Source organism: Arabidopsis thaliana, chromosome 5 (genome assembly GCF_000001735.4).
Source record: "Arabidopsis thaliana chromosome 5, partial sequence".
Taxonomy (NCBI): domain Eukaryota; kingdom Viridiplantae; phylum Streptophyta; class Magnoliopsida; order Brassicales; family Brassicaceae; genus Arabidopsis; species Arabidopsis thaliana.
In genome coordinates, this window is record NC_003076.8 from 22,561,115 (window position 1) to 22,583,964 (window position 22,850).

Consider the following 22,850-nt stretch of genomic DNA (forward strand, 5'->3'; position numbering starts at 1 on the left):
CCCAACTAATCTTAACCTAACATCTACAGAGTGTTTAAATGTCAAATTTATTTTGGCTTAGCAATATTTATGATTTGTTCTCCTTTTTGTTGAGAAATTTATAGTGGATCATAACTATCATGTGATTTGTATGTGTAGCTAAAAATAGAAATACCTTTTTAGACTCAAAAACATACAAAATTTTCATATTATTATATAATCAAACATGTCACGTGGGAGTTGGAAGAGTATCTCTTCGTCATAAATTAAGGTATCGTAAACCCATTACTCCATTATTAATAAAAATTCAAGCTCATTTCACAAGCATAGAATCTTCTTCTTCTTCGTTTATAAAACAAATCTTTATTTGTTCCTTAAAGTTTGATTAGACCCGAATCTACGAGACTTTGACTGTAGCAATGTCATCAGTGTCAGTGTCGGTGATAAAACGTAAGTTAAAGTGCATGAATGCGTGATCGTTACGGTCAGGTAAAACCGGAGATATATATATGAAGCAATTTCATGGTTTATATGCAAAAATTCAGGGGTACTTGTGTAATTTATGTTGTCTGAAAATGGTGACGCAGGACTCAAGGTACCGACTAACCACGTGGATGGTTGAGATCTGTTATCAGATTCTCCACCGACAATCGGTCGGTCCATGTACTGGCTGGACTGAGTAAAACTAGTTGTTTGAAGATCTGACGCAACGGTTTGTTGTCCCATGTCACTTAAGATACGATGGTTGTTGTGTTTTATAATTAAACAACAGTAATCACAAAGCTTCTCAATTCTTGAGAGTCTAAATATACATGATCAAATTTATAATATTTCATACACATAATTATCATTTGGAACCTGTACCCATATCATATAATAACAATGCTAACATCATTTGTATCTCATTGATCCTAGTATGTGTCTTATCATTGGCAACAAACACATGGACTCCTTCTTCTCCTGTAATCTGTATCCAACTACATCCAGGTTTTTTCTTCAAACCCTTAGCTTTCATCATCTCTCTCATCTTCACAACTTCATCCCAACTTCCTTCAACCGCATAAGCATTCGATATCGTCACATAGTTACCGGAGTTTTCAGGCTCGGATTCAAGCAATTTCCTTGATAAGTAGTCCACAAGCTCAGTCTTACGCTGTTTGTTGCAAGAAGCAACCAAAGATTGGATCATTCGTGCATCTGGCTTGAATGGCATTTCCTCGATTAACCTTAAAGCTTTTTCTGTTTCTCCAGCTGATGCAAGAAGATCTACCATAAGTCCATAATGTTCCAAGCATGGTTTCATACTACGCTTTGAAACGATATCAGTGAAAATCTCGATAGCCTGGTTAATATCCCCTGCGTGGTTACATGCTGATAAGACATTTGTGATTGTGATGTTGTCTGGTTTAAGACCTACACCTTCTAAGCTTCTGTATAGAGCGATTGCTTCTTTTAAGTTACCATATAATGCATACGCCGAGATCATGGCATTGGAGAGAGGCAACTCGCTGTATAGCTTACTTCCGAAAACCTTCTCTGCTTTGTTTATATCTCCACATTTAGCATACATGTCAACCAAAGAAGTTTCAATAGAAACCAAAGAGGAATGCTGTAGATTTCTTATGATGTATCCGTGGATTGTTCTTCCGATATGCAATGATGCTAGATGTGCGCAAGCAGAGAGAGCGACAGTGATGCTAAATGCATTTGGTCTCAGGCCCGATTCTTGCATCTTTCTAAGAAACAGAATTGCCTCCTCACTGCAACCATTTTGAACCATACCATTCATCATAGTCGTCCATGAGATAAGATTTGGAATTATCCCTGAGGATTGCATCTGCAAGAACATATCCTTGGCCTCATCTACCTGACCATTCCTTAGAAGACTTAGAATGATCAAATTCCATGTTATCACATTTGGAGGTACACCTTCTAGCTGCATCCCATAGAACAATCTCAAAGCCTCTCCACTAAGACCAGATTCTGCATAGGCTGCAAGTAACGTATTCCACAGTATCAAGTCTTTCTCTACTGTAGAATCAAACACTTTCTTAGCATCAACAATGCTGCCACACTTGGCATACATATCCATCACAGTGCTGGCTAAAACGATATCAGATTCAAAACTATGTCTAATGCAATAACACTGCACCTCTTTCCCGAGCTTTAGATTCTCAGTACGTGCAGCAGCAGACATTAATGTCGCTAAAGTGACACAATCATATTTCAGCTTCTCTAGTCTCATTAATTGACACATGTAGATAGCATCTTCAACTAGCCCTTGTTGAACATACCCAGAAATAATCAGATTCCATGTAACCACATCCTTTTCAAACATCCGATCAAAAACCATCTCAGCATACTCTATCAAACCCACTTTGCAATAGAAATTCAATAAAGATGTCCCCAAGATATTATCCAGCTCCATTCCATTTACAATAGCAATGGCATGCGACTGTTTCCCCTCTTCAACCCCACCCATATTAGCAGAAGCAGATAAGCAAGTCGAGACAGTGACACGAGTAGGCTCAACACCTTGCTTCCTCATATCAGAAAAAAGCCGAATCGCTTCCTCATTCTTACCATTTTGTACATAACCAACCATCAACGCATTCCAAGCAACAGCATTTCTGTCAGGAATTTCATCAAACACCTTACTCGCATCATCCAAAACACCACATTTCCCATACATATCAGCTAAACTACTAGCCACAAACACACAATCCTCAAGACCAGATTTTACCACATACCCATGAACCCCTCTCCCAAATCTACTCCATTTCAACGCACCACACGCTTTACAAACATTCGGAACCACAAAATTATCAGGAAAAATCTCATTTTCAAGCATCTCAACAAAACCCATTAAAGCTCCTTCACATAACCCAATCCTACATTTCACACCAATAATAGCTGCCCAAGAGAAAACATTACGAACCCTCAATTTCGAGAAAAGAACTTCAGCAATCTCCAAAGCATCGCACTTGGCGTAGAATATCACCAATTTAGTCTCGATGTACTCATTCCTCGCGTAGAAATCACCGTTCTTTAAAATCCGAGCATGAATTTGCTTCCCTGTACTTAAATCTCTCTCGTAAACGCATCCTTGGAGGATTTCACCGTATATCTCAGGACCAATGCGTAAGTTTCTGAAATCCATCTCTGTAACTAAACTCAGAGCTTCTTTGATCTCACCGTTCTTACAAAGAGACGAAACGCGATGAAAGTAAGATGTGGAAGAAGGAGAATGAGCTTGTTCATCGTGGTGTTTAGAAGAAGGTTTCGATGATACTGAAAATGGAACTTTATTCGGGATAGTGTTGAAAGGAAGAGAAGCCATTCATGCCTCTCTGATAAACGTCTCTGAAGATAAAACAGAGTTCTTTCGAATCCTCGTATTTAAATTATTTTATTTATTATCTCCTCGACTTCTTTTCGTAAAATGTTCTCCACCGTTGATTCTTGTGGCAAATACAGACACGTGTACGGTTTTCATCTGTTACTCGATACATATTTGTACCGATCGCGATTCGTATGTGTACCAACCGGTTTTCGATTTGATCTCGGTTTAGTTGAATTATAACGTTGAAAAATATATAATTCATTTATTAGAATATACTTCAAAAGTAACGACAAAAAAAAAATACTTCAAAAGTATATAAACAAAAAATTTGAGATAATAACAGAAGAAGAAGGTGACATTTTTTATAGGCTTTTAATATTTATCTGAAACCTATGTATGACCTAAAAGACAATAAAAGCATTAGCTAACACAAGCATCAAAACATATACGGGAATGGAAGAGGAATAGTAAGCCATCGCTGAACCGGTTGTACCGCCTTCGGCTCCTCCTCCTCCTCCTCCTTGGCCGCCACCGCCTTGTCCCCCTCCGCCAATAGTACCGTAAGGATAAGGAGGAGTATAAAAATAAGGATACGGAGGAGAATACATCGTCGAAGGTGGTGGACCTGGTGGTTGGTTGCAACAGCCTGTCGTCGGAACAGGAGGGCAGCGAGAACGTGGCGGTGAAGACTGTGAAGGCGGTGGGGGTGGTGAATACTGTGGAGACGGTGGAGGAGGGTTACCATATGGAGAGTAGCCTGTAGAGGACGGTGGTTGAGGCGGTTGGTTACATGGGTAAGGAGTGCAAAAACCAGCGTTTGAATCCAAAGCTGAGTTTAGATTGACACAGTTTAAAAGTGATAGATAAAAGGTAATAAGAGGAACAGAGAGAGAAGCTTGAAGAGACAACATGATGATGACTTAGAGAAAATGATGAGTGTTTGGTCTTTGGTTTTGAGATTTATAATAAAAAGAGATGAATTTTTTCCTCGGTTTCGTATTATCTGCCGCATGGCATTACACATGTCGGGGGTGTTGGAGGATTTCTGAAGAAAACGTTTGTGTCTTTTAGCTGATGTAGACAAATTTTTGTCATGTAATGACAAATTAAAACGCATTTGTATTACTTTGGAATATATAGATATATACCGATCGGTACCATTTTCATCAATAGATGTCCCAAAGAAGATGGATTATGAGTAACATGAGTTTTAAGATAATTGTGACAAGTCGAATGAATCTTTTGCTATGGGAAAGATGAAGAACTATGAATTGTTTCAAGTAATCAAATAATCAAATTTTACGTTGAAGACGGGGTTTACACGATGGATAATATGTGGCTCCAACTAAGCTGTTGCATGCTCCCGAGTTGCAATTACATTCAATCGCTCTGGCCCATGTAGTGAAGGCTGACAAGAGCAACCAGAAAAAAGTTGATGAGGGTCATTTGTTAGTAAGGTGCTAGCCTTCACAATAAACTGCTTAATTATGATAACTTTAACCCTCGCTTTGAAATTACCATCGATGATGGCTTTTTGGACAAGTTTGGAAAAAGTATCCACCAAACTCATGATTTGCTTGTGCATTCATGGTGCTGGGTGAGTTTGTTTTGACTAGTCTGTTGTAGGATTCAACTACTTTTCAAATGATGCACAAGCTAGTGTTGAGGTGTGACTACACTTTCGGACAGTATTGTATCCGAGGAAATATTAATTCTGATGGTGTGGGTTGTGGTCTTGTCGAGAGTGGAATGAGGACTAACATAACCCATATTTAAGTCTGCATGCTGCATGTTTTTTATTAAAAAACTGTGTGAGGTATGTTAATCTTGATAAATAAATTGATGATATATAACAATACTTATTTATGAAACTTAGATATGTTATAAGTTTATTCACCAAACTGAATTCAAAATGGCTTTGAGTGATGAGTTTCAAACCGGTTCGATAGAACAAGATTTTAATCTAATATAAGCTCATGGTTGAGCATGCACCAGAACGTCACATAGAATCAATTTAAATCCATAGTAAACCCTGTCATATGGTTTAGTATTTTACAAATTACAACCCACTTTATCAAATGGTTTCAATATTCAATGTGTTGACATTTACCTATATATTTTAAATAATAACAAGACGATAAATTTACTTATTTAATAACTCATTGTATTGGTTTAACCAATTAGATGAATGTTGTTTACAATGATTCAAGGATACCGAAACCGAGTTCAAGTTTTGTTATAAGATGATCTACAACCGTGAGCTTGACACAAATATTATCAGTCTAATTCTGGGACTAAAGAGATTATGGATCACATATTCATAATTTCATGATTACATAAAAAAAGTAAAAATAAATAAATGATATATAGATAAAAATTGGTGAAATGTATTAAAAGTTGCAATGATATCACCCACTTAATTTAGCTATGATATTTTAGGTTAATGTAATTAATGTTTTTCTTATATCAAATTTTTGTTTAGCCAAACTAAACAAATTTGAGAAATATAATAACATGCCATAAAATAAGTTTTATATGAATCCAATTAATACCCTAATTTGGATTTTCATTTAAATATCACAAACTTTAGGTTTATCAGGGAAACATAATAAAGAAATGTTATATAAAAATTTAGCAACACTTTTAAAATCTAAAATCTCTGATATTCTGAGAAATGTCAAAAAAAATATTCCAGATTGCATATAATAATAAAATCATAATAAAAAGAATTAAAATATATTGATACTTCATAAATAGAAGTCACTGTCCAAGTCTCTGCTTTTTTATACATCGAGAGGCAGAGAAGGTGTTCTTCTTCTTGTCCAAAAGAGAAGACAAAACCTAAATGTCTTTAGGTTACGCAGAGAAATTATCCTTCATTGAAGATGTTGGTCAAGTCGGCATGGCTGAATTCTTCGACCCATCTCATCTTCTACAATGCAAGGTTTCTATTTTTTGTTTCCTTCTCCTCCTGGGGTTTTGTGGGTTTACTCTATTTTTCTCGAGATTCTGTATAATTTCACGTTGCGTTGATTTTTTCTCTGGATTAATCGCTTAGCTGTTTAGATTTTAGAGTTGATCCTTCTTGTGTTCTGTCCTAGTGTTTGATTTTGGATCGTAGGTTCATATTAAGCCTTTAAGTTTTTATATTTGTCGTTTGGATGGTCGTGAAGAGTTGTTGAAGAGTTGGAGAATGATTAGTACTTAATGATTCATATAATCTAGTTTTAGGTTATACAGTACCTGTTTTTAGACTTGCATTGTGTTGTGTTAATTGAAGAATGAAATTTGGTGATAACAAGCATCTTAAGATTATGTGATTTTATTTACTGATTATGTGAAAACCGTTGTCTGGATTCAAATTTGTGTGGAGATTTTGACTGTTTGTTTATCATTGTTTTATCTAACAAGCCAAAAGGTCTGATAAAAGGATTTGGTTGCTAGATCTTGGCGTGTTTATTGTTTATTTCACTATTGTGCTAACTCTGGTGTTTGTCTTTGGAAATGCAGATTGAAGAACTTGCTAAGTTGATTCAAAAGGTTTGAATCTTTACCCTCTTTCGTATTCTTCTTGGTGCTTTTGAATATATGTTTTTGGTTTCTTGTTGTTATTTAAGTATCTTTAAGAAGGCTGGTTTGATGTTTGCAGAGTAAGCATCTAGTAGTCTTTACTGGTGCAGGCATTTCAACTTCTTGTGGTATTCCTGATTTCCGAGGCCCCAAAGGAATTTGGACGTTACAGGTGTGAGCTAAGGCCATTTAATCCTCTTTTCTTTGACTATCTGCTCGAGTGATTTGATTTTGAATTCTGTCATTGATTGGTCTGTTATCATCACTTCTTGACTTGATTGCATTGTCTTGGATTATGTGGCTAATATACTTGTCTTTTGTAAAGCATCATCTCTTGAAAGTTAACTCTTGTGATCCGTGTTTAATGGTTTCAGCGCGAGGGCAAAGATTTACCTAAAGCATCTCTGCCATTTCACCGTGCAATGCCGAGTATGACCCATATGGCTTTGGTTGAATTAGAAAGAGCTGGCATTTTAAAATTTGTTATCAGTCAGGTTATCCTCTTTTCCCTACAGAATTACTTTATAACTACCGTGCTTGAACACTGATAGGATCTTGTCTTCATGTTTACATTTCTAATTTCACTTATATGCTGCCTTCATAAATGATCAGAATGTGGATGGCTTACATCTTCGATCTGGAATACCAAGAGAGAAGCTTTCTGAACTGCATGGAGACTCTTTTATGGAGATGTGCCCATCATGTGGAGCAGAGTAAGCCAAAAATATGTTATTGCGTTTCTCTTATACTGTGACCCCTTGTGATTGAGAGCTGTCATAATCTATCCGTATATTGGACCATAAATGGTAACAACCTTTCTTGAAATTTCGAAGGTACCTGCGTGATTTCGAGGTGGAAACTATTGGATTAAAGGAGACATCAAGAAAGTGTTCTGTTGAAAAGTGTGGAGCTAAACTTAAAGATACGGTCTTGGATTGGGAGGTAACACGAAAGCGTTGCCTTTGAATCAGAGTCCACCAGTTTTACCTTTTTATGTAGTTAAAGAATTTAAGAAACTGAATTATGAAACTTTCTTTATATGACTCTTATGCTGCAGGATGCTTTGCCTCCAAAAGAAATTGATCCTGCGGAGAAGCACTGCAAAAAGGCTGATCTTGTACTCTGTTTGGGTACCAGGTAATTAATGACTCATAGGAACTCTCATGTTTGTTTCCTTAACACTTTTGATCAGTTAGCCAAACAACTCTCTTCTCTAGAGTATGTTGCATTTTGTTTGTTATATGTGTCTAACCTCTTTATGCAGTTTGCAGATAACCCCTGCTTGCAATTTGCCTCTCAAGTGTCTCAAAGGTGGAGGCAAGATCGTCATAGTTAATCTTCAGGTAATTGTTTATTTTGTTCATGTGCACGAGATTTAATGCGCGCCATATATGTAAATGAAATTTTCTCCGTTTGCTGATATTTTCTCTGGAATGTATATGGCAGAATGAGTTTTCTGGACTGTGTAGTTTGTGACTGATTATATTTACCCTTTCAGAAAACACCGAAAGACAAGAAAGCAAATGTAGTGATTCATGGTCTTGTTGATAAGGTAAGATTTACGTTTTGTTGTTTTCAAAAATTCTGGACATAACCTAAGTGATGTTTAACAGATTACCTTCAGCACTGTGCCCCAACTTGAGTCTTATAGATTTTTTCCCTTCATTATTCTGATGTGCAGGTGGTTGCAGGGGTCATGGAATCGCTCAACATGAAGATTCCTCCATATGTCAGAATTGATCTTTTCCAGATAATCCTAACTCAATCTATAAGCGGAGGTAGCTTTTCCTGAATCTTTCATGGTTTTTGTGCAACATATATGTCTTGTCCTGCACTGTAATTGGGTGTGTCAAACTTTTTATTAATGATGTTAGGCTTCATAGCTCTCACTCACATGTTTTTCATTTCTGTTACAGATCAGAGGTTTATTAATTGGACCCTGCGTGTTGCGAGTGTTCATGGATTGACTTCTCAGTTACCATTCATCAAGTCTATTGAGGTAATCTCTAGAAACTACTAAACCAATGCCAAAACAATCAAATTCAATTTTTCTGATATTTTTCATTTGCAATACAGGTTTCTTTCTCAGATAACCATAATTACAAAGACGCAGTTCTCGATAAGCAGCCTTTTCTTATGAAAAGGTAAAACTAACCTCTTCTTAGAAATCAGTTTCTTGTCCTATTTCTAACTCTTATATATATTCTCATCCTCTTTCAGGAGAACAGCACGAAACGAAACTTTTGATATATTCTTTAAAGTTAACTACAGTGACGGTTGTGACTGTGTCTCCACTCAACTTAGCCTCCCATTTGAATTCAAGGTTTATTACGATCCATAAAAGATCTTTGTTATCTTGACTCATGACCATTTTTCTCACAACATTTTCAAATAACCTGTGTAGATTTCAACAGAAGAGCATGTAGAGATTATTGACAAGGAGGCTGTGCTACAAAGCCTGAGAGAGAAAGCGGTAGAAGAATCCAGTTGCGGGCAAAGCGGTGTGGTTGAGAGAAGAGTGGTTTCTGAACCGAGAAGTGAGGCTGTTGTGTATGCTACGGTGACTAGTCTCAGGACTTACCATAGTCAACAATCTCTGCTTGCTAATGGAGACCTGAAATGGAAGCTGGAAGGTTCTGGAACATCCCGTAAACGCTCTAGAACCGGGAAGCGAAAATCGAAGGCTCTGGCAGAAGAAACCAAGGCATAGGAAGAAGAAAAGAAAGCTTTTGGTGTATATAAAGAAACACTAGTCTAACCGGAATAGGTAATATGGAAGTTATTGGCGTTTTGAGAGCTGAGTGAATTTTGTTTTTGGTCCACATTCGGTTCTCTTGAAACAAAAGTTAACCAGGAATTGAAAGAGATAATCTTGGTTCGTTGTCGTTTAGTATCGGTTGATTTTTGTAGAAGCTAGTGCATTCGAAATATTATTAAAAAAAATTTACAAGATGATCAAGCGATGCCAGAATCTGTCGACTGGTAGGAATCTCGGATTTGAAAAATACATAAAACGACATGCTCTCAATAATCCAGTACTGTTGCTATTTTAGCTTTAAAAACCTAGTGGTGAACAATTAATAATGATCAAGAAAAGATGTTATAGTACATAATTTAGATATACATTGTACTGTTCTATTTTAATATAATATGCAAATAATGTAAAACAAATCAACGAAAGTTAGCTGTACTTATATGACATCGTCAGTTAGAATTCTTTTTTTTTTTTTATGTTTTTTTATTGAATAAAAGGATAATTATGTTTTTCATTTTCAAGGGATTATTTTTTCCAAGTGGCAATTAATATTTCAAGTGGGAACATGTGTCAAGCGAAACTTTTTTTTTTTTTTTCACAATATTGATTGCAACTTTTTTGTTTGACAACTTTTAACTGTTAGGAATTAAGGAATAAATAAAAGATTCAAAAAAAATTTCGTTTTTTGTTTGACATCAAGAGATGGTCTCCTCTCAAATGAAAGTAAAATAGAAATCTATATTCATGAAAAAGATTGGACAGCTATTCAAAATCAATAATGAACGACTTGTTTTTTTTTCTATTAACAAAGAATAGAAAAAGACCAAGCTTAGCTACAGCTGTATTACGCAAGTTTTATATGAAATGACCGGCTAACATATATATGCAAGGGGAAGAGGAGAATACAAATATCACAAAAATCCAAATTTCCTTTGTAGCAACCATGAGTTCCGTGGGTGTATTTCGTAAGGAGGAAATCGATGGAAACCCATATTTTGTGATATTAACAGAAACAAAAGTTGATCAAAAAAGAAGAAAAAAAACATATTTTTTATGTCCTGCTGCACGTATAAAATATCTAAAGTTCAAACGAAAGATGCTCGAGAATTATGATTATGGTGACGATAACGAAGACGACGATAATGATGCTGACGAAGATGCCAAAGAAGATGGCGATGGTCATGACAAGCTGTATCCATTCAATTCTTCCTCTCACTTCCCCAACACAAGACGCGGTGATCGACAAGGCAAATCTTTGCTTGACTGCTACCTCCCTGGAATCTGTAAGAACCCCGTAGTTCCTCTTTTCAGGTACAACGATAAAGAACCTTATTGTCACATATCCCAGTGCGGTGCATGCAAAGGGAAAATGCTCGACACAAGCAAAGATTATGCATGTCTCCAATGTCAAAGAAAGTTCCACAGAGAATGTGTTGAGTCTCCACTTGAGATCAAACACCCTTCCCACCCCTTTCATTCTCTTCGACTTTACGGTCTTCCAACGTTTCAGAAGTGCTTTTGTTGTGAAACATCTCTCTACGACATGTTTTATCATTGTGCTACCTGCGATTTGAGTATGAGTCCGGTCTGTGCGTTGAAGCCGGTACCCATTGTCATAGAACAATCAAGAAGTCATCACCATCCTCTCACCTTTTTCCCTGCACAAGCTTTAATTTGCCATATATGCGCCGTGATTAAGAAGTTTGATCCCGCATACATCTGTGTCCAATGCGTCTTTGTCGTCCACAAAAACTGTATCGGTTTTCCACATGTCATAAGAATATCACGTCACTCTCATCGTATCTCTTTTACGTCTTCTCTTCCATCTAGAAAGCTGTCATGCGGAGTCTGTCGGAAACAAGTTGACAACAAATATGGTGCATACTCTTGCCTTGAATGTGATGCTTATTTTGTTCATTCAAGTTGTGCAACACATCCAAAGGTGTGGGATGGAAAAGAACTCGAAGGAGTACCAGAAGAAGATGATATAATAGACGATGGTGAGCCGTTCGAGAGAATAGCTGATGGAATAATACTCCATCCGTTTCATAGTCACCATCTACGACTTGAGATCAGCATAGCTTATGATGCAAATAAGTATTGTCGAGGGTGTGCCCTTCCAATCTATGAAGGTCAATTCTATTCATGCATGGAATGCGACTTCATCCTCCACGAAAGCTGTGCAAATGCTCCGCGCATGAAACGACATCCTTTATATCCACATCCTCTTACACTAAAAGTTGCCAAGCATAATATTGACGGAGGTATATTTCATTGTAGCGAATGCAGGCGTGTTGGTAATGGCTTCTTCTATGAGTGTGGTAAAGAGAATAATATCGTCCAGCTAGACTTACGATGTGCCTCGATTATCGAACCATTTGATTATCAAGGTCATGAGCATCCCTTGTTCCTACCCTGGGAAACAGAGAAAGAGACACGATGTCAAATGTGCAAATACGACAGCGGCCATTCAAAGTTAATTTGCATGGACTGCGATTATTCTATATGTTTCCGGTGTGCTACATTCCCATACATGGCAAGGTATAAGCATGACAGTCATTTTCTCACAATTTCCAATGGGAAAGAGGAAAGTGATCAGCAAGATTGGTGTGAGATTTGTGAACGCAAAATAGTAAAAGTAAAAGAAAGAGGGAATGTGCTGTGGAATCAGAAAGAAGCATTGCGATATAGATGCAATGTTTGCTGCACCACTCTTCACATAGATTGTTTACACGGGAAAGAGATGTACATCAAACCTCGGGAAACAGAACGAGATCATCTCACTTTTCACACTTTTAGAGACATGGAAAGGATATTTATTAGAGTCCATCTCAACAGTTCTCTCTCCCGACCCGTTTGCAGTAGATGCAATCGTCGTTGTCCATTCCCAATATTTTTCAAAGGGTTAAGACTAATCTATTGTTCTCTGGATTGTGTTAGAAATCTGCCACGTTTTTCCCTTTTAGTTTGAAGTATTTTGATATTTTGGCATGTTGTTTTTCTAAAGTATAATTTTGAGATGTAACTTTTCATATTTAAAAAGAATGATTTATGTGATTTTTATTTTTATTTTCGTTGAATTTTAGCCACAGTTAACTAATCCTATACATAATAGATGAAGACGATGTTCGGAAAACTAGTAGGCGGTAGCTAGGTTCAGTAGGGGCTTATTATAACACATAAATCGATGAATCAAAGCCTAGATGGAACATATATGTTAGTAAATTATTTACTTATTATTCTAATATTTTCTTAGTTTTATAACAAAAAATATCTATAGAATATGAAATGTAGTGGAAGTCTACTTCGGGTTCATTAATATTTTTATACCATGTTTGGGGTTCAAATTCTTAGTGAGCGGAGTTTCTTACATATTAATGGTATAAAAATTATTTGAGATCCAAAGTGATGTATGCATAGTCGTTGGTAACATAGGTTTCATAACAAAACTTTCAGTTAGATCCAAATGTTGTGGAGAGAGTTTCGCCATAAAGTCGATGTTCGCAGGAGGTATTCATCATAGTAAAAAAAAAACATGCACTACACCGACTAAAATTTAATTACCGATTTTGAACGTCTAATTCGATAAACTTTTTTGGTGTTCACATTAACACAAACAGACAACCCAACCTCCTCCAGTAAAGCATTAGCCATGGATTCTGGTGGCCACAACCTCCCTCTACAACCTCAACCTCTTCCAGAAAATTTTCGTTTGTTCCATTTAGAAAAGATTACATGGTTAAACTAACCCATAACATATTAAATTTAGTCTTTTACCACCAAAAAAGATCAAATTAAATTTAGATGATAACTGTTAATACGAAACCTAGTTCTTTTTTAATCTAACGTTATATGAATTGTAGTATTTTCCTTGGTTACTCTTTCAGTAGTAATAATATTATGTATAGTACACGGTAATAATTTTACAGTTTTGTCTTATGTGAACTCATGACATGTTTCCGTTCCATATGGGATCCTAAGGCCACTTCTATTGCACAAATAATAGAAGTGTCTTTAGATATTAAATAAATAAAATAATAAGGTAAATGTCTTTAAATTGGTGGAGAGAAGGGAATTGTGTGTTTGGGAAGACATTAAAGACATGTTTTTAGAGACATATTTGCTTAGGTGGCAATATATCATTGGTTTTTTTTTTATTCTTTTATTTTAATCACAACCAAAGACATTTACTTAAATTTGTGCAATGTAGATACTCTAAGGCTTGCTCTAATCGAGAGTGTATTTTCATGTGAAACTAATCTTTGGAAAGAAGATCCGGAAGAGACGGTCTCATCACTGATATTTCATATTAAAAAAGATTGTACAGCAAGAAATCAATAACAAACAACTTTTTCTTCTTATAAAAACTATATAAAATATGTTTAACCAAAAAAAAACAACACTGTAAAAGACTTGGTTGTATTCACAAGTTTTAATATTAAATGGCTGGCTAATACAAATATCAAATATGCAATGGGGAGAAGGAGAATATCACAAAAATCCAAACCCCCAGTTGTAGCAACCATGAGGAAATTGATAGAGAACAATTTTTGGTTTACACATTAACACAAACAAGCAATCCAACCTCTTCCGGTGAGGCACTAGCCATGGATTCTAGTGGTATTTTGATTGATCTTCAAACTTGAAATTTAATTTGTTGTTTATCAAGTCTGACTTCTTTAAATTTTTTTAATGTTGCAGTGATTCCTGAGCAAAAGAAAAAAGAAACATTGTCTGGGGCGAATTCTTGATATATTTCCGTCTTCAAAGACTTTCGTTCATCTCTCTAATTAGAATAACATTAACTATAAATGTTTTAGCTGATGTTTAAGAAAGTAATTTAGATGACAAAAAAAAAAAAAAGTAATTTCAAGTTATGATTAAACATTAAACAGGATTATGTCCACTTGATAAAAGGACAATTGTGTTTTCCAAGTGGTACTTCTATACATTATTTTCTTAAGTGGCAATTAATAATTTTAACTGGCAGGATATCTCAAATGAAACTTTTTTTTCACAATATTGGTTGCAACATTTTGTTTGACAACTTTTAACCGTTACGAATCTCGGAATTAAAAAGAATAAAAGACTTGCTCAATAATCCAATAGTTGCTATTACAAGTTAGTAAACGTAGTGGCGGACGAAATATTAATGTTATAAGACATAATTTAGAAAAAATATGTTGTGTTCTATTTTAATGCATTTTTTTTTGGTCAACATTCGAATTAGGCCATCTTATATAAAGAAATTGGACGGGATGAAAATTTTCATTTTGTTCCACTTACTAAAAAAACTATATAATTAAACTAATATTAGATTTAAATATTAGATTCTTATCACAAAAAAAAGATTTAAAATGATAACTAAATTTGCTCTAGCTTTATTTATATGCACGGTAGTATTTTCCTTGTTTACTCTTCTTAAAGTAATAAAGATTGTGTAATATTGTACACTCTTATTATTATACAATTTTGTCCTACGTGAAGTCATGATGTTCCGGTTCCCGTTCCCATCCCATATCAAGATGGAATCCGAAGGCTTGTTTCCAACTTCCAACCGGAGTGCATTTTCATATAAAAACAATTCTTTAGAAACAGGATCCGGAAGGGACGGTCTCCTCCCAAATAAAAATTGAATAGAAATCAATATATTATATTTAAAAAAGGTACTCCGAAAAAGACCAAGCTTAGTTATATTCACAAGTAGCGATTCGAGATCAATACTGAACATCAAGCATATAAAAAGACCAAGCTTAGCTGTATTCACAAGTTTGTATCATAAATGGCTGGCTAATATATGAGAAGAAGAAGATCACACAAAAGAAATCCAAATCCCCATCGTAGCAAACATGAGTGAAGTCGGTGTATTTCGTAAGGAGGAAATTGATGGAAAATTGTTTTTGGCTTACACATTAACACAAACAGAAACCCCAACGTCCTCCGGTGAAGCAGCTGCGGCGGCCAAAAAAGCTATGTATTTTGGCGTCGACGACCTCCCTCTTCAACCTCTTTTTTTCTGTCCTTCTGTCCGCATCAAATTTCTCCATTCCAAACCAAAAAACCATGATGATGATCATCATCATGGTGGTTTCATGCCTCATCCGTTAAATTCTACCCCTCACTTCCCTTGTACAAGAAGCCATGATCAACAAGGCGAGTCGTTGCTTGATTGCGACAAAGATTATATCTGTAAGCTCCCTGTAATCCCTCTTTTTTGGTGCAACAATAAAGAATTTCGCTATGGCAAATTCGATTGTCGTGCATGTAATGGGAATATTTTCAGCACAAGCTATTTTACATGTCTCCAGTGTCAAGGAAAGTTCCACAAAGAATGTGTAGAGTCTCCACTTGAGATCAAACACCCTTCCCACCCTTTTCATTCTCTTCGACTTTTCAGTGGTTCAAGTAATCAGAAGTGTAGTTGCTGTAAAGTATATACACCAAATATGTATTATCATTGTACTACCTGCGAGTTGAGTATGAATCCAGTATGTGCAATGAGGCCGGTACCCTTAGTTGTAGACCACCCAAAAAGCCACCCCCACCCTCTCTCCTTTTTCCCTACACAAGCTTCTACAGTTTGCAATATTTGTGCAATGATTAAGAAGCTTGATCCCACATACATCTGTATCCAATGTGTTTTCGTAATCCATAAAGGTTGTATGGGTTTCCCACATATCATAAGGATATCTCGTCACCCCCACCGTATCTCCTTTACCTCTTCTCTTCCACCTGGAAACTTTTCCTGCGGAGTATGTAGGCAACAAGTTGACAACAATTATGGTGCATACTCTTGCGAGATATGTGATGATTATTTTGTTCATTCGAAATGTTCATTACTTCCAAGGATTTGGGACGGAAAAGAACTTGAAGGAGTACCAGAAGAAGATGATAAGATAGATGATGGGGAGCCGTTCAAGAGGATAGCTGATGGAATAATACTCCATCCTTTTCATAGTCACCATATGCGGCTTGAGATCGACAAAGCTTATGATGGAAATAAGTATTGTCGAGGATGTGCCCTTCCAATCTATGAAGGTCAATTCTATTCATGCATGGAATGCGACTTCATCCTCCACGAAAGCTGTGCAAATGCTCCACGCATGAAACGGTATCCCTTATATCCACATCCACTTACACTAAAAGGTACCACCACGAGACATGAGAATCAAAAAGGTAAAGTTTGTTGTAGCGAATGCCGACGTGATTGCAATGGCTTCTTCTATGAGTATCGTAAAGAAAAAGAAATCTTCCAGCTAGACCTACGATGTGCCTCGATTATTGAACCATTTGATTATCAAGGCCACCAACATCCCTTATTTCTACCTTGGGACACAAAGAAAAAGACACGATGTCAAATGTGCAAATACGAAAGCAAGGAGTCAAAGTTAATTTGCTTGGAATGCGATTATTCTATATGCTTCCGTTGTGCTACTTTTCCGTACAAGGCAAGGTATAAACATGATAGTCATTTCCTCACAATTTGTGATGGGAAAGAGGAAAGTGACGAACCAGATTGGTGTGAGGTTTGCGAAGGCAAAATAGAAGAAGTAAAAGAGACAGGGTATAACTGGAAAGGTAAAAAAACAGAATTGCGATACTACAAATGCAATGACTGCTGCACCGCTCTTCATGTTGATTGTTTATTTGGGAGAGACATGTACATTAAACCTGGTGAAACAGAAAAAGAGTATCTCTCTTTTTCCGATTTCTCATTTAGCGAAGACGTTTGGAAATGGATGGATGTTCGGGCTCTTCTCAATAGTTCCCTCTCTCGACCAATTTGCAATGGATGCAAGTGCCGTTGTCCATTCCCAATATTTTACAAAGGGGACAAACTAATATTCTGTTCTTGGTATTGTCTTAAGATTGAGCATCCACCGACTCCCTCCCGTGTTTCTTGGTAATTTGAAGTATTTTTGACATTTTGGCTTTGTTTTTTTTTTTTTTTTTAGTTTCAGTTGTGAGATGTAACTCTTTCATATGTGACTTTTATTTTCATTTCCTTGAATTTTTTAGCCACAAGATCAATTAAGTTACAATAAAGGAAAATCATTGTCAGTTGGCTTTATAATATTATAGCTTTTACAAGAAACAAATATTATATCGCAAAATTCAGCAAAGGAGATAATTTAATGAAATTTCTCTGTTGGAGTTTTGATCCTTGAATTGCTATTGGAATTCTTGATTGCTCTCTCCATCTCCTTTGAGTTATCTTTGTCTTCCTATGTTTTTTTTGGATGATTTGACAAAGCCGTCTAGTCCCAACATTCAATTTACATAGCAAGGTTTCGATTTTTTCAAAGGACATGCACCACCAAGCCAAGAGGAGAGAGAACTAAAATTCTTACCGATCACATCACACTCCATCTTGATCTGAACAACACGCAATGCCTAAGATTAAAATCACATTTCGTTACCTGAATTTCCGGGAATTTCTATAAAAAAATAAATATCGAAGAGAGTTCACTTACTAGAAAATATAAATAATGCTTTGTTCCTCTAAAGAGATCTCTTTCATGACTAGTCCACATAGCTCATTTTCATCAAAACAGAGATCTCTAAGCAAGTGTAATCAGGTGTCTTGCTTGACTAATAAGCATCGATCGTCTCCGAGTCTAATCTCTTTGTCCCTTTGACTGTTCCTTTTACCCATTCATATCCTCACTACGTGTTCATATCTGCCTCTTCCCCACCCAACCTTCATTTTTTAATTAATTGTTTTTCAAATTTTACGTACTTTACAAAACTAACTCTTTACCAAATCAAGATAATTTAATAATAACTTGAAATTGATTGGAGTGGGGGATAGAGAAAGATATAGACACATCTGTAATAAGAGAGACCATGTGTTGTTACTTGTTTTTGTTGCAGTTGAGTACTGACCCATAACTGCAAAGTTTGTTGTCCAAACAAATACTATTATTTTCTAATTAAAATATATAATAAATTTAATACATTGATATATATATAAATATGTATATGTATATATATATTTTTTGTTCATGTTGAATTTAATACAGTAAAAGGTTAATTATATGTTTTCCAAGTGGTACTTCTTTACTCTTTTTTTTAATTGGCAATAAATCTTTTCAAGTGGGAGTATATTTTAAATTTTTTTTTTTTTTTCACAATACTGATTGCAACTTTTTTGTTTGACAAGTTGTTAACTGTTAGGAATCTCGGAATTGAAGTCATGACATGTTCTCGTTCCCAGATGGGATCGGAAAGGCTTGTTCCAATCGAGAGAGTGCATTTTTGAATAAAACTATATAATCTGTAATGAAAACAAGATCCGGAAGAGACGGTCTCCTCTATAATCAAAATAAAATATAAAACGATTGTAAAGCTATTCCAAATCAATTACAAACGACTTTTTTTACAACAAAGAATATAAAAAGACCAAGTTTAGCTGTATTCTCTAGTTTTATATTAAATGACCAGCTAATATATATGTGCAATTTTTTAAAGAGAAAAAATAAATATATATATATATATATGTGTGCAATGGGTGAGATGAAAGGGAAGAAGAATATCACTATCAAAAAAAAAAAAAAAAAATCCAAATTCCCATTTTAGCAGCCATGAGTTCTGTGGGTGTATTTAGTAAGAAGGAAAAGGATGGAATATAATTTTGGGTATTCACATTAGCACAAACAATAGATCCAACCTCCTCAAATTTCAGGCTCAATTAAAAACGTAGTGGTGGACAAGTAATGATCAAGATGAGATGTTATAGTTTCATAAATTAATAGTAATATTGTGTTGGTTTTCTAATAAGTCCAACAAATCGGAGGGGACATAATTTTTTTGTTCCAGTTAGAAACAACTATATAGTTGACATATATGTTTTAAAATTTAGACTTCATTACTAAGAAAGGAAAGACTTATAAGAGTTTAGACTTTTAGTGATTTGAGATCAATATAATAAACGACTATTCTTTTTATAATAAAGAATTTAGAAAGACCAAAAATAATTAGTTGTTAAGAAAAAAAACTTAGCTGTATTGACAAGTTTTTATATTAAATGGTTGGCTATTAGGCCTGTTACGGATCCGGATATCCGGGATTTTTGAGGTATCCGGATCCGGATCCGTATCCGGCGGATCCGTCATTTCAGTCTCTGGATCCGTATCTGCCAACCTCGGATATTCGGGATCCTGAAGTCTGTGAAAAAGTACGAGTATCCGCGGACCGGATCCGATCCGGTTTTTTTTTATCATCTTCTTTCCTCCCGAACACAAGCAACCGAACTTCACCGCCAAGATTCTTTCCAGAAAAAACAGCTCCAAATCTGCAACGAAAGAGTGAATCCAACGCCAAGGGGAAGAAGAAGAGATAGAGGCAGCGGTTGTTTCGGTGGAGGTTGAGGATGAGGGTGATTTGGTGGAGGAGGATGACGATTTGGTGCCATGGTGGTAGAGATGGTCGTTTGGTGGAGGCTGGTGTCGAGAGGAATGAGTGAGGAAGATAAAAGGATTAGGTTTTTTGGAAAATGGGCCAAGATATGGGCTGGAAAATATCATAATTTTAATTTTTAGTATGGCCCAATAAAACCCATAAACATAAAACATTGAATATTACCGGATCCGGATATCCGGTCATATTTTTTATGATTATCCGGATCCGGCGGATATAAAATATTACTATCCGTATCCGGAACCGTTTCACACGGATATCCGGTTTTTCGGATCGGATCCCGGTTCCAGATACGGATACCCGCGGATCCCGGATATTTGTTCCAGGGCTATTGGCTATATATGCAAGAGGGAGAAGGAGAAGAAAGATATCACAAAAAATTTCCAAATCCCCATTATCGAAACCATGAGTTCCGTGGGAGTATTTTGAAAGGAGGAAATTGATGGAAAACCATTTTTGGTATACACATTAACACAAACAGACAACCCAAACTCCTCCAGTGAATCACTGGCCATGGATTCTGGTGGCCATAAACTCCCTCTTCAACCTCTTTTTTCATGTCCTAGTTCACGTATCAATTTTCATAAGCGCAATCACATTGATGGTCATGAGACTCAAGAGTTTTATCCATTCAATTGTTCCCCTCACTTCCCCAGCAAAAGAACCAGTACTGATCAAGAAGGCGAATCTTTCCTTGATTGGGACAACCCTTATATCTGTAAGCTTCCTGTAGTCCTTCTCTTTTGGTGCAACACTGAACAACCTGATCCAGAAGATTTTCGGTGTGGTGCATGCGGGCGTCCAACGCTCAGTGCAACCTATTATGCATGCCTTATATGTGAAAAAATGTTCCACAAAGAATGCGTAGAGTCTCCATTCGAGATCATACATCCTTCCCACCCTTTTCACTCTCTTCGACTTACCAGTTCTCCACAGAGTCAAAACTGCATTTGTTGTCACCATTATTTCAACGACATTTTTTATCACTGTTCTACATGCAAGCTCATTATGCATCCGATCTGTGCGATGAGGTCAATACCCTTTGCTGTAGACCACCCAAAAAGCCATTCCCACCCTCTCACCTTTTACCCTGCACAAGCTTCTTTAGTTTGCCATTTTTGTGCCTCGATTAAGAAGTTTGATCCCACATATATTTGTATCCAATGTGTCTTCGCAATCCATAAAGATTGTCGGGGTTTCCCGCATGTCATCAGGATATCTCGCCACCACCACCGTATATCTTTTACCTCTTCTCTTCTATCTGGAACCTTTTCATGCGGAGTCTGCAGAGAACAAGTTGACAACAATTATGGTGCGTATGCTTGCAATAAATGTGATGGTTATTTTGTTCATTCAAAATGTGCAATAGATCCAAAGGTGTGGGATGGAAAAGAACTCGAAGGAGTACCAGAAGAAAATGATAAGATAGATGATGGTGAGCCGTTCAAGAGGATAGCTGATGGAATAATACTCCACCCTTTTCATAGTCACCATCTGCAACTTGAGATCTTTAGAGCTTATGACGAAAATACGTATTGTCGAGGGTGTGCGCTTCCGATCTATGAAGGTCAATTCTATTCATGCATGGAATGCGACTTTATCCTCCATGAAAGTTGTGCAAATGCTCCATGCATGAAGCGACATCCCTTACATCCATATCCACTTACACTTTTAAACACGGCATCTCCTGGTGAGGAAAGTGTAAGCCAGTGTACTGCATGTAGGCGTCTGGTTGTTGGCTTCTACTATTTTCATTATTTAGATAAACATCACGAACGTATAGCACTAGACTTACGGTGTGCCTCGATTATCGAACCATTTGAATTCCACGGCCACAAACATCCCTTATACCTACCTTGGGAGGACTCAAATAAAGTGACGCACTGTCAAATCTGCAAAGAAGATTTTGATATGGATAGTTTGGAAGTAAATTGCATGGAGTGCGATTATACGATATGTTTCCATTGCGCTTCCTTGCCAGAAAAAGTAAGGTATAAGCATGATAGTCATTTTCTCATGATCTGTGATGGAAAAGAGGCAAGTGATAAACCATACTGGTGTGAGATCTGTGAAGGAAAAATAGAAGTTGTAAAAGAAAAAGCGAATTCGGGGGACAAAAAAAAAAAAAGGTTGCCAACAAATAGAGACAAAAAAGAAAGGAAAATTTATAAATGCAATGACTGCTGTACCACTCTTCATGCTGAATGTTTACTTGGCCAGACATTTACTTCAAATCTGCTCAAACAATAGAATCTGTTCAGATTCTTCTCAACAGTTCTCTCTCCCGACCAATATGCGATCGATGCTACTGCCGCTGTCCATTCCCAATATATTTTAAAGCGGAGAACAAATACTTGTGTTCTCGCAGTTGTAGTCCGAATTCCAATTAGGCAATGTATAACAAAAATGCGAGGTACTGACGACTTACCCATTTTCCCCCTATTTTGATATTCCGGCTCTGTGAGATGTAATTTTCTATTTCGTTTATTATTTTTTAAAATTTTATGTAAGATGTAATTTTCTTTTTTTCTCTTTGGTTTTTTTGTTAATTTTTTTTCTGAACTTACGTATTATGTTTTTTTTTTTTTTAATGTTCTTGCATTTTTAAGCCACAATCAAATATGCAGAACACAAGTAAAAAAAAATGCAGAGAGTTCACTTCTAGATGTCCCTAGCTTTGTCTGAAACCCAGCTATAAACAATGTCCATCCCCCTGAATCCTCAAAAACAAGTCATGGGTATTTCATGACTAGTCCCCAGCTCATTCTTATCGAAACAGAGAAG

General features: G+C 36.3%; 7 protein-coding genes across 9 annotated transcripts; 4 read left to right on the forward strand and 3 right to left on the reverse strand.

Annotated features, from left to right (window-relative positions):
* Positions 1-734: 734 nt before the first annotated feature.
* Positions 735-3,473, reverse strand: CRR21 (Tetratricopeptide repeat (TPR)-like superfamily protein). The gene has a single exon (NM_124956.2). The coding sequence runs from the start codon at positions 3,317-3,319 to the stop codon at positions 827-829; it is 2,493 nt and encodes an 830-aa protein (NP_200385.1). The 5' UTR covers positions 3,320-3,473; the 3' UTR covers positions 735-826.
* Positions 3,474-3,686: 213 nt separating this feature from the next.
* Positions 3,687-4,907, reverse strand: AT5G55750 (hydroxyproline-rich glycoprotein family protein; the record flags this gene model as incomplete). Its single annotated transcript, NM_124957.2, has 3 exons — positions 3,687-4,079; positions 4,626-4,730; positions 4,841-4,907. 3 exons carry the CDS (start codon positions 4,905-4,907, stop codon positions 3,724-3,726), a joined length of 528 nt encoding a protein of 175 aa, NP_200386.1. The 3' UTR covers positions 3,687-3,723.
* A 1,200-nt stretch (positions 4,908-6,107) lies between these two features.
* Positions 6,108-9,894, forward strand: SRT1 (sirtuin 1). Its single transcript, NM_124958.3, has 14 exons — positions 6,108-6,266; positions 6,833-6,862; positions 6,972-7,064; positions 7,267-7,386; positions 7,505-7,605; positions 7,726-7,834; positions 7,950-8,029; positions 8,157-8,235; positions 8,391-8,444; positions 8,574-8,670; positions 8,809-8,891; positions 8,969-9,036; positions 9,113-9,215; positions 9,297-9,894. The coding sequence occupies exons 1-14, from the start codon at positions 6,168-6,170 to the stop codon at positions 9,600-9,602; spliced, it is 1,422 nt and encodes a 473-aa protein (NP_200387.1). The 5' UTR covers positions 6,108-6,167; the 3' UTR covers positions 9,603-9,894.
* Positions 9,895-10,530: 636 nt separating this feature from the next.
* Positions 10,531-12,618, forward strand: AT5G55770 (Cysteine/Histidine-rich C1 domain family protein; the record flags this gene model as incomplete). Its single annotated transcript, NM_124959.1, has 1 exon — positions 10,531-12,618. The coding sequence occupies one exon, from the start codon at positions 10,531-10,533 to the stop codon at positions 12,616-12,618; it is 2,088 nt and encodes a 695-aa protein (NP_200388.1).
* Positions 12,619-15,378: 2,760 nt separating this feature from the next.
* On the forward strand, positions 15,379-17,568 carry AT5G55780 (Cysteine/Histidine-rich C1 domain family protein). The gene has a single exon (NM_124960.2). It carries the CDS (start codon positions 15,497-15,499, stop codon positions 17,552-17,554), a length of 2,058 nt encoding a protein of 685 aa, NP_200389.1. The 5' UTR covers positions 15,379-15,496; the 3' UTR covers positions 17,555-17,568.
* Positions 17,569-17,600: 32 nt separating this feature from the next.
* Positions 17,601-20,221, reverse strand: AT5G55790 (uncharacterized protein; the record flags this gene model as incomplete). 3 transcript variants are annotated; one of them, NM_001345150.1, is made up of 2 exons in its annotated part: positions 17,601-18,023; positions 18,122-20,221. In NM_001345150.1, one exon carries the CDS (start codon positions 20,219-20,221, stop codon positions 19,646-19,648), a length of 576 nt encoding a protein of 191 aa, NP_001330308.1. In that variant the 3' UTR covers positions 17,601-18,023; positions 18,122-19,645. The 3 variants fall into 3 exon arrangements, with proteins under 3 accessions (NP_001330308.1, NP_001330307.1, NP_200390.1); NM_001345149.1 differs by having other exon boundaries at positions 17,601-18,041; NM_124961.2 differs by lacking the exon at positions 17,601-18,023 and having other exon boundaries at positions 19,556-20,221.
* A 358-nt stretch (positions 20,222-20,579) lies between these two features.
* On the forward strand, positions 20,580-22,316 carry AT5G55800 (Cysteine/Histidine-rich C1 domain family protein; the record flags this gene model as incomplete). The annotated part of the gene is made up of 1 exon (NM_124962.1): positions 20,580-22,316. One exon carries the CDS (start codon positions 20,580-20,582, stop codon positions 22,314-22,316), a length of 1,737 nt encoding a protein of 578 aa, NP_200391.1.
* Between the last annotated feature and the right edge of the window lie 534 nt (positions 22,317-22,850).

Bases quoted from the DNA above. Each gene is read 5' to 3' on its own strand.
- AT5G55780 (NM_124960.2), top strand. From the start codon at position 15,497: ATGAGTGAAGTCGGTGTATTTCGTAAGGAGGAAATTGATGGAAAATTG.
- SRT1 (NM_124958.3), top strand. From the start codon at position 6,168: ATGTCTTTAGGTTACGCAGAGAAATTATCCTTCATTGAAGATGTTGGT. The intron at 8,236-8,390 runs GTAATTGTTTAT...TTACCCTTTCAG, and splicing joins TCGTCATAGTTAATCTTCAG to AAAACACCGAAAGACAAGAA. The intron at 8,892-8,968 runs GTAATCTCTAGA...TTTGCAATACAG, and splicing joins CATTCATCAAGTCTATTGAG to GTTTCTTTCTCAGATAACCA.
- CRR21 (NM_124956.2), bottom strand. From the start codon at position 3,319: ATGGCTTCTCTTCCTTTCAACACTATCCCGAATAAAGTTCCATTTTCA.